Genomic DNA, 14,348 nt, shown 5'->3' with positions numbered 1-14,348 from the left:
CATGTCTCAGGCTTCGCAGCCAACAACCCACGACGGAACTTCCAACGTCGGATGAAGGCACGGCAGGCTCGGACTAAACATATGCTGGGGTTTGGTAGAGATGCACAGGCATGGCGCGAGATCTGACGGCGCATCCAGAACAGGCCATTTTCCCCCAGACGCCACGCCATGATCCGCGTCGATGCTCGGGCATGTTCGCGGCGGCTGGCCGATCTCGTCTGACTGCCGGACAACGGTTTCTACAAGCGGCAAACTCTCCGGACACTTGCCTCTGGAATTCATGAAGAGGGCGGTACGGAGGACGATGGCGCGGGGCTCTTTTGGGGAACCACTCAACCACCGTATCACTGGTGACTGGCCGAGACGACAAAATGGTGGTGGGAAGAAGGCATCTGGCTGGTCAGATTTCGCCCACACATAGTGGTTTTATCTGGATCGCTTCGTCTGTTGCTTCGTCTGGTGTGGTATCCACAGGTAGGCATGAGCCGGCGGGATGGTATGTACTGTGATCAGGAAGCATATGTTATTCATTAGGTTCGTTCCATATGCGCGCTCAGGCGAGTCGGAGCGACAAGCTGCAATAGTCGCCTAGTATGTCTGTGTCTCGATCTCTGGGTGCGACAGGTGGGTTTGGAGAATGACCCTGGCCAAACATAGGCGCCAGGCAGAGAGGCCAATGGAGAAGGAGTCGCCATCTAGCCGTGGGGTCACTGCCAGTCAGTCACAGGTGTGCGGTCGTGTCACGTCTCTGGCCCGTCTGCGTGGAGGGGCGATGTATCGCTGCAAGAGCCAAAGACGCGAAGTGTGGCCCAGATGTGGGGGTAGACTGAGTCGAAGGCAGTACGTAATTCGGCATCGGAAAAGAACGGCCAGTGCCTTTGAAGACCGGATTAGAGGGAAAGGACATATCCTACTCAGGGCCTGCAAGAGGGTCTAAAGAGGCCAGCACTGAAGTGAGTACGCGTCCGTCGATGGTAAGGACAGGGTGAGGCAGTCTCGAGAATGCGGTCAAAAACTAGCGGTGGTCAGCGTACTGATCTTAGGAATGTCCTTGGAGGCAACGGTTGGGGTTCAGGTTCCAAAGAGTCAGAAGGAACCAGCCAGACGTCACAGGAGGCTGTCTAGATTCTGCAGTCTGCAGCTTGGTGGGCATCCAGCGTCCAGGTCCCAGCGGCGATGCCCCAATACCCGTCGTATCCCCTCCTTCGGAAACATGGCGACTCGGCAGGCTATGGGATGGGACGGACGCTTGGATGATGTCGGTGGATGTCGCCAGCGCGTCGTGGTGGATGGATCGGACGGGCCCAGTGAAGAGAAAGTGTGGGTGGATGGGTGGATGAATGCCGCAGGACACGGCGAAAGGGAGTCCAGGTTGACTACCTACTCGGGTATGGACTGGATGGTATTCTCGGGTGCGAGAGAGGCGGCGGGATTGAGCCATACCCGGTGGTTCTTGGTCGGCAGTCGGCGGTGTTTGTGGTATTGAAGAAATGAGGTTGGAACCTTGGCATTCCGTATACCTCAAGGGCATGGCGAGAGTCTGTCTGAGTGAGGAGTAGCTGCTCTGGTGCAGAGTGAAAGCGAGGCATAATGACTAAGTGCAAAGTCGGTTATGCAGTGTGCGTGCGAGATGCCTCGTCAGGCTGCGGAATACCTAAGATATCCGTACGAATACCTTACTCTGTAAGGTACTCCTGGCGTATTCCGTACCTACAGTGCTACACAAGAACAAGAACAAGAACAAGAAGGCACCATCATGCAGAACTGCTGAATAGGTAGACGTGGTAGACTGAGGTGCCTGGTGAATGCTGCAGGCGAGTTTCGGCAGGCGGGCGGGTGGGAATCCATGTGAAGAGATTTTCCCACCTTCCCTGTCTTGACACTTCCTGCCTGGTGGTTCAGACGATTTCGGAGGGACATCCCAGAGTGACTTCCTGCCTGCCCAGTTCCCACCCAAGGTAGCACGGTAGGTATCTTCTCTGGTTCGGCGAGTGCTCCTGCCTCCTCCTCCTGCTGGCTACTGCTGCTCCTGCTCGGGGTTGCTTGTTGTCGGGTCCCAGTTTGGCCCGACGGCACTTTCCCATTCGCGGCAAACTGCAGTCGGGTAAGGTACGACTCGCAAGTCTGCACCTGCGTGCCTGCTCAGATTCGTGGTGACCTCGGAGAAGTGAGGTAACGTACCCAAGTTAAGGTACATGTGCATCCAGCGTGCCATGGAACGCCCACCTCATGCTCATGCCCATGCCGCATGTCGAATTTTTCTTCAGGTGCCGTCCTCCCCTGCCTGCCTGTCACTGTCTGCCTGCCTACTGCCCCCTCCCTGCGTCCGTCGTTTCTTGTCATTGTCACCACCTAAGGCAGGGTATTTTACTGTGTACGGATACATGCCAGGTAGTCGACGGATACCCGTGCTCAATCTACCACTCACAGATGCAGGAAAAGGCTGTGGATGATCGCCAGTGGGTGCGTGGTGGGTTTGACGCTAAATATGCCATGGATTTCGCGGATTCCTCAACCATGGGGTGGCTCTTGAGTCCCGTCCTGGCAGGGAAAAAGCCTCGTCAGGACCAGGGCTTAGGTTCATCGAGGGTCGGACGGGGGCCATCGTGGCATCGTCACTGGGCCTAATACAGCAGGTACGTACGCCTTACCTAATTAGACCCGGATCTTATCAGATTTAGATAATCAGATCATCAGATAACTCGGGCAAAATGATGCCAACCGCGCCAAAAATTCCCGCAAAACCAGCAAAACCGCACAACCATCTACAATTAGCACACCCACCCAATGTGCCAATCTTGAATGAGGTGGTCCCGTCCCAGGCTAAAAACCCCACTGCCGCAAACTCCGATGAGGCGACATATCCTCGGTTGACTGCTCTCAGCCATTCGTTTTTTTTTTTTCTTCCCCTTCCTCTCGATTTTTTTTTTTTTTTTTTGGGCTTCCTACTCTCGGTGCGTCTGATTAGCATATCGAGCCACAAATCTAATACACTTCCCCAGCCACTGCAAAGCCATGAATCACCTCAACGCTCGCCAATGGATCCGGGGGGCTCTTGCGAGAAACCTCCAGTGTTTCCTCATATCCCCATCGCCCACGTTGTCGCCTGCAAATCTGGCTGTCCAGAGCTGCCCAGTCTCCGCCTCGACTCCGGTCTCCGGCCCGCACTCTTCGTGATACGCCGGAACAGGATGTTGCTTTCCCGCTTCGCTTACCCGTACTTGACATTGGGCACTACATCCTGAAAGAGGCAAATTGATAGTCCTCTAGCAAACTAGCTAGGTACCACCATACTGTCGGTGGCTGTCTCCCTCAAGAACAGAGTCTTTACATTAAGGTAAGGTAGTGGCTGTAAGTCACTGCGTGCTGTGTAGACTGTAGCATGGATAGCTCCAAGAGAGAGGTACGTACTGCAACGGATTCTTTCCACATCTTGTCAGATTAGATCCATCACCAAGTGCGTCTTGGAAGGGAGGCAAAGTACCTCATTCTGCATAATGCCAGGGCTCACACTACTGCGCGTGTGAGTGTTCATTCACTCACGCTCTCCTCTGCGCTAAGGCAAGGTCCTCTCCCGATACTACGCAATGGGCTTATGGATGCATTCTAATAGTCTCGTACTCTGTACAAGTACCTACGCATCTCCAGTCCTCGGGGTTGATGCCGACACCCCCCCGAGGCCCAGCAATGGCACACCTTGGAACATCAATCCCGAGGTCTTCTCGTGAACCCCCCGGCCTCACTGCCCGCTCTCGGAGCAAAGCTTTGCACCAACTCAATCGCCCGACTCATGTTTTCTTGGTGATCCTGCCACCTCCACAGCGCGCATTGGATCGCATGTGCCCCGGTTTTTCCACATTCCACAACCCGTCAAGTCTCTGAGTACCATCTGCGACGCAACCTGCATCTTGGCTCCCTTCTTTTTGAGCTTCGAGACTTGTTCGACAGACGCGCCGTAGCCCTGTGGTACAATCAAGTGAATGAACAAGACGCTGGCTCGCAAAAGGATACCTTGACTAGGGAAGAACTTTTGACAACGGCATGCCGTTCTTGCCTAGGATAGTCCTCCAACCTTTCACAGTTTCGCGCGTAAGGTGACGTCCGGGGCACCTAAAGTTGATTGTCCTTTCTTTTATGTTCCATTCCCAAAAAAGAGAAGCCTCCACCGGTGCATGAGTTTCCATTATTTTACCTTACCTCAGTGCAAGAAGGATAGAACAGACCAGGCAGGCAAGGTATCTAAGGTAAGGTATCCGTACTCAGTAGATACTTCCAAACAAAACAACGAAAAGTTCCAGGTTCTGCGTGTACGAATACGTAGGCACATGTACCTGAGGCATGCAGCTAGAAAAGACACAGGTACCGTGGAGGTACGTAAGGAAGGTTCGCGACGTCAGGAAGGCGGCGTAGGCCTGTTTTTAGCCTCCTTCCCTCCTACCTGGGACGGCCTTGAACCGAAGGAAGGAAGGAGGGACCTGAGAGATTTGATCTTATCAGATCCGAAGATAACCCCGAAATCGCATCATGACCCCTCCCCCGACTCCACTTGGTCGTGCAAACTGTTCATCATCGATTTTTTTCTCTCCTCTGGACCTGTCATCGTCTCACCCCTCCCTCCCTGTTCACTAACGCATTTTTTTTTTGTATGTACTTCGTCTCCTTCGCTTCCCACATCTTCGTCCCTCCTGCATCTAGGTACCCCGTCCGATTTCTGCATCGCGACCAATTTGGAGTGGGTCTTACTGGCACCATCGATCTGCATCATCTGGGAAAGCGTCGCCGACAAGTTTCTCGTAAACCGACGGCTTTGGCCTGGCCTACTACTGCACGGAGCATGGCTACTATGCCCGTGAAGTTTCTTCAAGCCACGCCTCGATGTCATCGCCCTTGTCCGGCGGCTTCTAGTCTCAACGGCCAGTGCCCGAGCAACCCAAGTACTCTACCGACGTGAAGCATTACAGTACACGAAAGAGACTCGAGACAATATCATAGCAAGAGAGATCCGAAATAGTATGAGTAGAACAGACAAGCTCCCAGCGAGGCGAGGACTCGAAAAAGTCCCAGATACCAGGAATTACGGTTGAAATCGGACTGAAGAAAAGTATCGATCGATACCTTGATTGCCTCAGACAAGCATCAGCTGAGCTTTTCCAGGGTCCAGTCAACGTCGTTGTCATCCCCGCGTTGGGAAAACTGTTCGTTCGTCGGGTCGTCTACGGCTCATTGTCTCTAGGCGCTCGCTTTAACGCTCAACCCGTCGTCAGGTCTTCAATCGCTTCGGTATTTTCATTCTAGCTTCTGTGCCTCCGGTCCATCCCTCCCGTCCGCTCCACTCCTGTGGCCCGGCACATGCAAACGAGCCAGCGACGCCAAGGCGTGCGACCGCCGCTCGCCGCCGCTGATGCTGGACACCATCTCAGACGGATTGGTTCAACGATTATGGGGTCCTGTTCTTCATTGCTTTTTCCGTCCTCGTGCAATCGACAATGCAGTGCTGCTCTCGACCTTACCTTAATCTTCTCCGTCAACCGAAGCGCATTTCCCACTCTTGTCTGTGTGTACATACAACCCTTCATTGCATCCATCCGTCATCCACTCACCCACTCAAGAAGTTCCTCCATTCACCAAAGGACCACTTACACCACCTATGTATAGACGGACACAAAGTACCATGGACATGAACTTGGCATGGGTTCCAGTCTGCGAGACCCAGACCAAGACCCAGGACCCAGACCCTCCCAGGGCATCCCTTACTAGCGAGCCCATCTCTGGAGTCAGCCCGTTGCGACTCTGTCCCTGGCCCCGACCCCTGGATGTGGAAAGGCGTCCGTTGTGGATGGCTTCTTGCTTTGAGCCGAGCTGGCGCTTCACTCTTTTTGCGCCCACGAGGTACGCCAATACCTATGACAACCACCTACCTATACTACTCCGTACCGTCACTACCCACGGCATTCTGCGCAGCTCTTCTCCCAAGAGAGATGGGCCAGGGTCCTGTCCTGTCCTTCATAGGCCTTCTCCGGCAGAATGACAGGATCGCGGCATCGACGTTGCCCCATTCGCGCGAAGAACCGAATGTTGCAATTTGAGTAGGCTCCTCCAAATACGTCTAGTCCCTAGCCTCTGGGGCGTGTAACCAAACGACAATGTACAGAGTACGGATACACCCTACCCAGTCCCGGTCCCAATCTCCATCTGCTCGTTCGTGAGCTCCGAGGCGAGGGGTCCAGCGGTCCAGCTTCGAACTTGTCGGTCGATCACGCCGTCTCAATGGGACGCGGGCATCCATCGACGTCTGCCCGTTTTACATATTAGCCCCTCGGTGCCCCTCCTCTCCTTCCAGTGCGTCTCTTGATTCTTCTTCACCAGCTCCCATTTCTCTCCCCAAGCCTTCTCTCAACCGCCCATTCAACCGGTGGCCCAGCTTCATTATACCCAAAGGCTTCAACCAGATACGCCGCCACTCTTTGAGAGTCGATGACGAACAGTGTGGCTTGAGACTACTTTGGATCAATCACAAGGAAAAAGCCAGCATTAGACGAAAAAAAAGTTCTACCCACCACACCCAAAAAATACCCCGCGCAGTTTCGCACCCGCATCCCACTTTTACACCGGGCTTTTATTCAACCCGTCTCAAAATCGAAAAGTAACGCCCTCAAGGTCAGTTGATGTGCTCCCACTCTTCCGAAAGAGTGAGATTTCAAAGGTCATTAAGCTGATGGTTTTAAAGCCCCTGCTCTTCCCGCTCAGTTGCATTGTCACTGGCACATTGATCGACCCATCCGCTCGTCAAATAATACCCCCAGCCGCTGTTTGCGACTTGTCTATATACCCCAGCTCACGCACACTTACACCAAACCACGTAATTTGAACCCCTACCACCACCACCACTACCTATCACCATGTCTCCTCACTGCGACTCGCCGACCAACGGCTCCGACGCCGGCAGCGGCTTTTCTTCCTACAATGGCAACGGCAATGGCTACGCCAACGGCAACGGAGCCGCCCACCAGAACGGCAACGGTGTGAATGGCCACCAGAACGGTGCCTCCCGCATCCAAAAGTCCCAGTACCTCCAGCCCACCGACCACAGCGATATCCACGACCTCATCTGCGTTGGCTTCGGCCCCGCCAGTTTGTCTGTTGCCGTCTCCATGCACGACTTCCAGGAGGCTGGCCGCCAGCTCACTCCCGGCTCAGGTGCCGCCAAGGTGCTCTTCCTCGAGAAGCAGCCGGCCTTCGCATGGCACCCGGGCATGCTTCTTTCCGGCGCCCGCATGCAAATCTCCTTCATCAAGGACATGGCCTCCCTGCGCAACCCTCGTTCCCAGTTCACCTTCCTCAACTACCTCCACAGCAACGACCGCCTAGTTGAGTTCACCAACCTGGACACTTTCTTGCCCGCCCGCGCTGAGTACGAGGACTACCTGCGCTGGTGTGCTCGCCACTTTGACGATGTTGTTGAGTACGGCCGTGAGGTTGTCTCCGTCTCCCCCGACCCCCAGACTGCTGGCAGCATCAAGACCTGGACCGTCAAGTCCCGCAACATCAAGACCGGCCAGGTCAGCTCCTACCAGACCCGCAACGTCCTGATCGCCAACGGCGGCCAGCCGCGCATCCCCAAGGTCATGCCCGCCAACCACCCGAAGATCATCCACTCCTCCCAGTACGCCCAGCTCGTGCCGCAGCTTCTCAAGGACAACTCGAGACCCTACAGAGTCGCCGTCATCGGTGCCGGCCAGTCTGCTGCCGAGATCTTCCGCGACGTCCAGCGCGCGTACCCTAACGCCAAGACGTGGATGGTGATGCGCTCAGAGTTCCTCAAGCCCGCTGACGACTCGCCGTTTGTCAACTCCATCTTCAACCCCTCTTACGTCGATGAGCTGTACCCCAAGTCTCAAAGCTACCGCCGTTCTCTCATCAAGGAGGCCAAGGCGACCAACTACGGCGTCGTGAGACTCCAGCTCATTGAGGCCCTGTACGAGATGCTGTACCACCAAAAGCGCACCCTCGGCTACGACGAGCGCAAGTGGCCCCACCGCATGCTCTTCGGCCGTGACATCACTCAGGTCACCGAGAGCAAGGAGACCGACCGCCTGCAGATCCACGTCCGCCGCCTCGAGGACGCCGCCGGCGACAGCCTTGAGGATGGCTTCGTCAACCAGTTACCCGGTGACGAGGTCCTCGACGTCGACCTGATTGTTGCGGCGACTGGCTACCAGCGCAACGCCCACATCGACATGCTTCGCGACAGCTGGAACCTGCTTCCTGAGATCACCCCCGCCGGCAATGCCAGCGAGCGCGAGCTTGTTGATGGATGGGAAATTGCCGGCCCTGACGCGACGTCGGGATCGAGGAAGCTCGAGGTCGGACGCGACTACCGTGTGCGATATGCCCCTGGCGCTGTGGCGCCTGATGCTGGTGTTTTCTTGCAGGGATGCTGCGAAGCGACCCACGGAGTAAGTTGAACCCCGCCAATTCATTTTTCCCTCATCGCCCCACTACAGCACATTATGCACACCACTTGGGACATTGTAACTGACGAGCTTCCTCCTAACAGCTGAGTGATACCCTGTTGTCAATTCTTGCCGTGAGATCGGCCGAGGTTGTCGACTCCATCTTCCCCTCTGCTCCGAGGGCCAAGACCGTTTCCAACTAGACGTGTTTTTTTTTTTTACGACTTTATTCTTATTAGAGAGAGGGATGGGAAAGACATTTCATGAGTCTCTTTTGGATTGGTCATTGACATGGGACATGTGTGTACCTGATGACATCTCTTTGTGTATGTGCCCTTGGGCGGGGTTCTTTCTCAACATCTCTTCGGAACTTGTGTTGAAGAACTAAAAAAAGACATGGCGCGGAGTTTATCTGTTTTTTTTCCAAACGAATTCCATTATTCCTACTTCAATAAATCTTCAGCTCTTTTTTTCTCTCTCGAGACATCACTGGTCACCATCGAGCGAAATTACTCTTACATTTCTGAAATCCTTAGGCTCTTGTTTATATGATGGTTTATATGGAATAGTTATTGCTGTACAATTGTGCGTCATTGTGTTCAACCCAAGCCACGAGTTCTTCATATATCGCGCCACTCTCCGTTGTCATGGGATATAATACATGGCTTGGGCCGGGCGGGAAGGTTTGATGTTGAGACTGCTGAGAATATGAGGTGGATGGCGTGTTGATGCTGCTGCTGACGTTCGTTATGTCGTCCGACGTTAGGCCAGGGGTAGAAGGACCTCCGCTGACACCACCAGCGCGGGCGGTATAGACAGCTTGGCTGTCCAGTCGCAACCGCTGAACTATAGACTGGAGGTCTTTCAGGACGGTAGCGCAGTCCCGAGCGTAGTTGCTCTCTGTCTTGGCCTCTTCTTCAAAGACGCCGATGGCAAAGTTGACGTTAATATCATCGGGCTCCGCGGCTGGCAAGACGAGAAGCTCTTCCAGCATGAGAATAATGGCGGCGTTGAATATGTAGTGCAACCCCGCTTGCAAAAACTTGCGAGTGCCACCGTTGAGACGCATCAGCCAACGAGCGAGGTACAAGTTTCCATGCGCCGCCTTTGAGCAGGAGCTTATGCGGTCTGCGTGGTGCGAGAATTCCCAACGGCGGTCTGAGGTGATGTAGCGTTCGGCAAAGGTCTTTTTGACAGCAGCGAAGAAGATGGGGCGGACGACAAGGATGAGAAGCTGCAGATCCGGGAAGACTTTGAGTTAGTACGGGGTTGCCGATTGTCCTCTCTATTCCCAGACTGGGAGAGGGGTGTCATGAAGTAGAGGGAGGGGGTAACGTATAACCCCATCCTTATTCGGAAGCGCAACGCAAGGAGGGGAAGGAAGGCGGTAGGGCAGAACAAGCTTACCTGGTTGTATGCCATATGCAGGAGACAGCATGAGGGATCGCTACTTGGATGAGACGTAGACATTTGCAGGGCAGGCGGCAGTGATGACTGCCAGCTCCCGAGCAACTGCAGCGCTCGGTCGATGTGCCGCGCCGCACCTCCGGGACCACGATCCCAGGGGGCGACTCTATACGTGTTGCAGACAATGTGGCCCGAAATGCGGGCCAGCTCGACGTGGGCTCGAAGGCCGGCTGCAGGGGGTAAAGACCCTGGCTTCTCACTACATGGGGGTCGACCATTGTGTTAGATGAGTGCCTTGTTGCTTAGATAGGAGTCCATCGGCGGAGGTCTCCGTCAAGTAGGATGCCAGAGGGTTGGGACAGGGAAAGGGAACTTACAGATCATCGCAAGGCAGTGGTAGCCGGATAGCATCGTCCATGATGATAGGAGGACGGCCCATGAGACAGCTCAACCAGCGATCGAGAATATAAAGAGTCCAGAAAACGCGTTTCCCACGCTCGTCGACCCAGCCACGATGGGCGCCGTGCATAATGGATATATGCATGGCATTGCTTACGTAGACGTAGGCTGCATCGCGGCGGTTCATCTCGATAAGGTAGAAGCCCATCAGTGCTAGAACAGCAACGTCGCTGATGGTATACCGGGTAATATCGAGAGGGTTACCTAGGAGAAGGCGGGCGCGGGCGAAGTAACTCTGGCTCAAATCTTTTGGGACCGGCATCGAACTCGCCGTGGTATTCGCCTGACAGGCGACGGCAAAGGCGGTATGGTAGAATGCAAGATGACGATAGTTGTCGGAGACGACCTGTTGAGAGCTCCCGGACGGAAACACCTCGGGCTTCGCGTCGCCAGACACGGGGGGCGCTTGCGGTGGTTGGCTAAGATCGCCCCACCAGTAGATGCCGCCGCACGGGAAGTCGCCGTTGCCGTCTTGGATGAAGTATCGGAGGCTGGCGAGCATAGCAGCCATTTCTTCCCGAGAAGGCAGTGAGAGAGGGTCCGCGTTCGACTCAACCTCTATGGGACGAGAGTCGTATGTCTGATAACTCCCAAGGGAAGAAAGAAATGTCAAACCGCTATTTGGCGTAGGTGACAGCCACTGCGGGTTGAAAGCAAGTGGCAAGACGGTGGACATGAACTCCTTGAGGTAGTCAAGGAATGTTGCGCCAGAGGTCTCGCCAAGAAAACGGGTTCTTCCATCCTGGTCGTGCAGTGGGCGTCCATCGGCGGTCTCAGCGACAATCTCGTTACTCGCTTCCCCGTAAGAATCATGGGGCTCTGGGGGTGTAATGGACGGAGCCGAGCCGGCACGAGATCCCTTCACGTCGACATCCTGTTGCAACAGTTGCCGTCTCGCGATGTCGTCGGGTACGGCAATCTGCAGAGCCCGTTCTGCAATCTCAAGCTTCCTCCTCAGATCATCTAGATCGTTCCGAGCCACGGAGACTTTCTCGATCACGGTGGGATACTGGCATTCTCGTGATGAGCTGCGGCATTGGCGGCACGGTCTCTCACCGGAGCATTTGATGCGGCGGACATTGCAGCTGTTGCACCTGTGGAAGAAGTTCAGTACGTTGAGGAGTGTACGATGAAAAATATGAGACCACGATGAGAGTATCATGTGCTAGGTAAGAGATGCTGCTTCACAGAAGGAACGGGGTTGGTGGGAAAGAAGGACGAATGTATACAGCGAATCAAGGGTTGTAACAAAGCAGTAGAAGATGAAGATTTTGGTAATTCCACAAGCGACTTACGCTGTTGCAACACGCTTCCGTTGCTCTGGGGCTACCTTGTGCCGTCGCGGGTTGACAGGCAAACGAGATGCACGGCTGGAGTTTTCGATTTGTTCTGGCTGCTGCTGCTGCATCCTGGTTTCGCAGGAGAGTGAGGCCGCATGTCACCGCTCCGCCGGACCTCAAGTACGGAGTTGGATATGAGAGGCGAAATGTGCGAAGGGCGGTATTGCTGGCTTGTGAGGTTTTGGTGAGGTGTGGCCGTCGGTCAAGGATGGAAGGTAGCCTTGTCGTCGGTGACGGTGACGGTGATGGTGACGGTGACGGACGCGGCGATGGATCTGGACCGGTTGGTGGCTCAATGTACCCCGGAAATCGGTAGCCAGGCAGCGGCGGATATGTCCCGTCCGAGTTCGAGACTTCCGGTGGGATTGGGGAGTGGGCGCCAGGGCCTTGGAGGCGAAGGGAATCAAGGGAGTGACGCTTGAGGGGTTGAGACTTATTGGTCTATGGCACAGAGTACAGCTATGCGTACTAGATGGTTTGATAGTGGGCGGCTGTATCCGAAGTGCGTTTGCGGGTGAAGGTCAAGGCACTATGTCGACATTCTTTGGTCCTTGGGGATTCTTTCCAGGCGGACGTTGGCAATCAGAAGCTGTTGAACCCGATTGATGTGTGGAACGTTAGATTTACTCGCTGGGAAGATGTCCCGGAAGGATGTTGACATGGACATGGCGTGGAGAATGGAGGATTTTGAACAGCCGTTGTGGTCGCGAGACGAGGAAAAGGGTCCAGTGGTGGTCCGGGAAGGGAGGAGGAGCCTGAGGAGGTGGAGGGGAGGGGAGGGTGGCAGTGGTGGTAGCATTTTGGGGGCCGGAAGTGGCTCCGTGTTAGTCATTTACATGTGACGATGCCCACTTCCTTAACAGCATCGTTCCCTGCGCGACCTTCTATGGACCTTGGAGCTTCCCAAAGCCCCAAGGATGTGCTGAGCGGGTGCGTGCCTACCCGACCAGGTCATGGAAGGTCAAGCAAACACCGACCAAACCAACCTGGCGGGTAATTAATGAATTATTAAGGTAAGGTGCCATAATTAAGGTACCTAGTTGCCTTCCTTCCTGGGCGCCGCACACTTCACAGTTCACTCGCCCACTCACTCATTCACTCACTTACCTTACTCATTCACTCGCTCGCACACTTACTCACCCTCACTTTCACTCCCATGCCCATGCTCACTCGTTCTCACACTCATACGCAATCCACGCGTCCATCATCGAACTGAAGCAGAAAAACTGCGAGGAAAGGCATACTCTGCCGAACCCCCCCCCCCCCCCTTCATGAGCGCTGCTGTGAGGTGCGCTTGACGAACCTGCAAGTCTCCCTGCTTAAATCACACATCTGGGTAGTCACAAGTGATTGTCATGCTGCACACGCGCGCGTTGACGGAGCATCTCTTCCCCTCCTCTTTTCTCCTCTTGGGCTCCTCCTCCTCCCCGGTCATGTTTCGACCCCCAAGCATTCGGGGACCGTTGATCATTGATTCGAACCCCTGACATCCGGCCTGGGCTGTGTGCCTAACGTACCCGGGGCCTTAGCTTGTCCTGCCCCGAGACGAGAGAAGAGCGCGAGAAGGGCACTTCATGTCCAAGCCTTGCTTTGCCTTGCTAACGCAGCACGCAGATTGCTAATCACTCCCGTGTAGCTAAGCCTGCTTAAAGGCAGATTTTGCGCAGTAACAATCCCAACCATTCACTGTTCAATACGGTGTACCCCGAATCCAGCCGCCAGTAAACATGGATCGGAAGCCCCAAAAACGGCTTAGGAAGGCGCCACTAACGTCCCGTCTTACGTTGCCATCGACTCGTTTCACGGCCCACGCGGGAGACGGGAGGCGGGAGGCGGGATGAGCTTGGGGCACATCTTCGCCGATGGCCAAATCAACTCCCTTCAGTTGCTCATCTCGATTCTCATCCCAGGCGTGCCAGGTTATTCACTATTCATCCAAGATATTCATTTTAATCAACTCATATCTCATCTACATACCCGTCGTATCCACGTCCCATACCCTGCCTCACAAAAACATGCACTTGCAGATACTCAGCGGCTACCATACCCCGACAAACTTGCCAGGAATCCTCGCTTAGGCACGGATAGACCACTTAATTGACCTGTCAGAGAGGTCCAGCCTGCATAATCGCGACCTCGGCCGATTGCTTTCGGATCGGTGGAGAAATATGCCCACCAAGCCCCCGGCACACCGCGATGATTGTCGCTGCAACTTTTTCATACCGGCCAGTCTCACTTATTGGGTCTCACACGGCTCGCGGTGAAGGGAAAGAAATATCTATGTATGCACAAATTGGCATGCAGCCTCACAGTCCACTACGAGCTAGGCGCTCACTGCCCTCCTAATTTGGTCCACGCGCCGGGGTATTCACTCATTGCGGCGGAACGGCTCGTCTTGGCGCTCCATCCCTGTGTTCCTCTTCTGGCCCTCGCCCGGAGAAGTTTGCGTCTTCCATACCTCAATATTTCACCAAAAACCTGGGGGTCTTTCCTACGCCAGCCACTCATCCCATTTCCTTGCCTCTTAGGCTCATGCTTTTGAGCCACATGATTCCAATCGTAGGTTAGAGTCTGGTGATGGCGATTTAAACTTCATTAGACTCATCCCACACAACCCACAGGTCAACGACGACTTCCAACCGCCGTGGAGGTCGTTGAGAATGCCTCAACGAATCCGTATAGCAGATCT

At 54.7% G+C, this 14,348-nt stretch overlaps 2 protein-coding genes across 2 annotated transcripts; one reads left to right on the top strand and one right to left on the bottom strand.

Annotated features, from left to right (window-relative positions):
* The first annotated feature begins 4,918 nt into the window (after positions 1–4,918).
* On the top strand, positions 4,919–8,860 carry HER10_EVM0003449 (L-ornithine 5-monooxygenase). Its single transcript, XM_035473124.1, has 2 exons — positions 4,919–8,456; positions 8,558–8,860. Exons 1-2 carry the CDS (start codon positions 6,900–6,902, stop codon positions 8,654–8,656), a joined length of 1,656 nt encoding a protein of 551 aa, XP_035325877.1. The 5' UTR covers positions 4,919–6,899; the 3' UTR covers positions 8,657–8,860.
* On the bottom strand, positions 8,857–12,357 carry HER10_EVM0005805 (fungal specific transcription factor domain-containing protein). Its single transcript, XM_035475409.1, has 4 exons — positions 11,615–12,357; positions 10,238–11,413; positions 9,861–10,119; positions 8,857–9,687 (listed from the first exon to the last, which is right to left on the bottom strand). The coding sequence occupies exons 1-4, from the start codon at positions 11,725–11,727 to the stop codon at positions 9,010–9,012; spliced, it is 2,226 nt and encodes a 741-aa protein (XP_035325911.1). The 5' UTR covers positions 11,728–12,357; the 3' UTR covers positions 8,857–9,009.
* Positions 12,358–14,348: the final 1,991 nt, after the last annotated feature.

Source organism: Colletotrichum scovillei, assembly GCF_011075155.1.
Source record: "Colletotrichum scovillei strain TJNH1 chromosome Unknown Contig00013, whole genome shotgun sequence".
Lineage (NCBI taxonomy): Eukaryota > Fungi > Ascomycota > Sordariomycetes > Glomerellales > Glomerellaceae > Colletotrichum > Colletotrichum scovillei.
The sequence above is the reverse complement of the archived record's forward strand: the minus strand, read 5'-3'. Positions and strand labels throughout refer to the sequence as shown.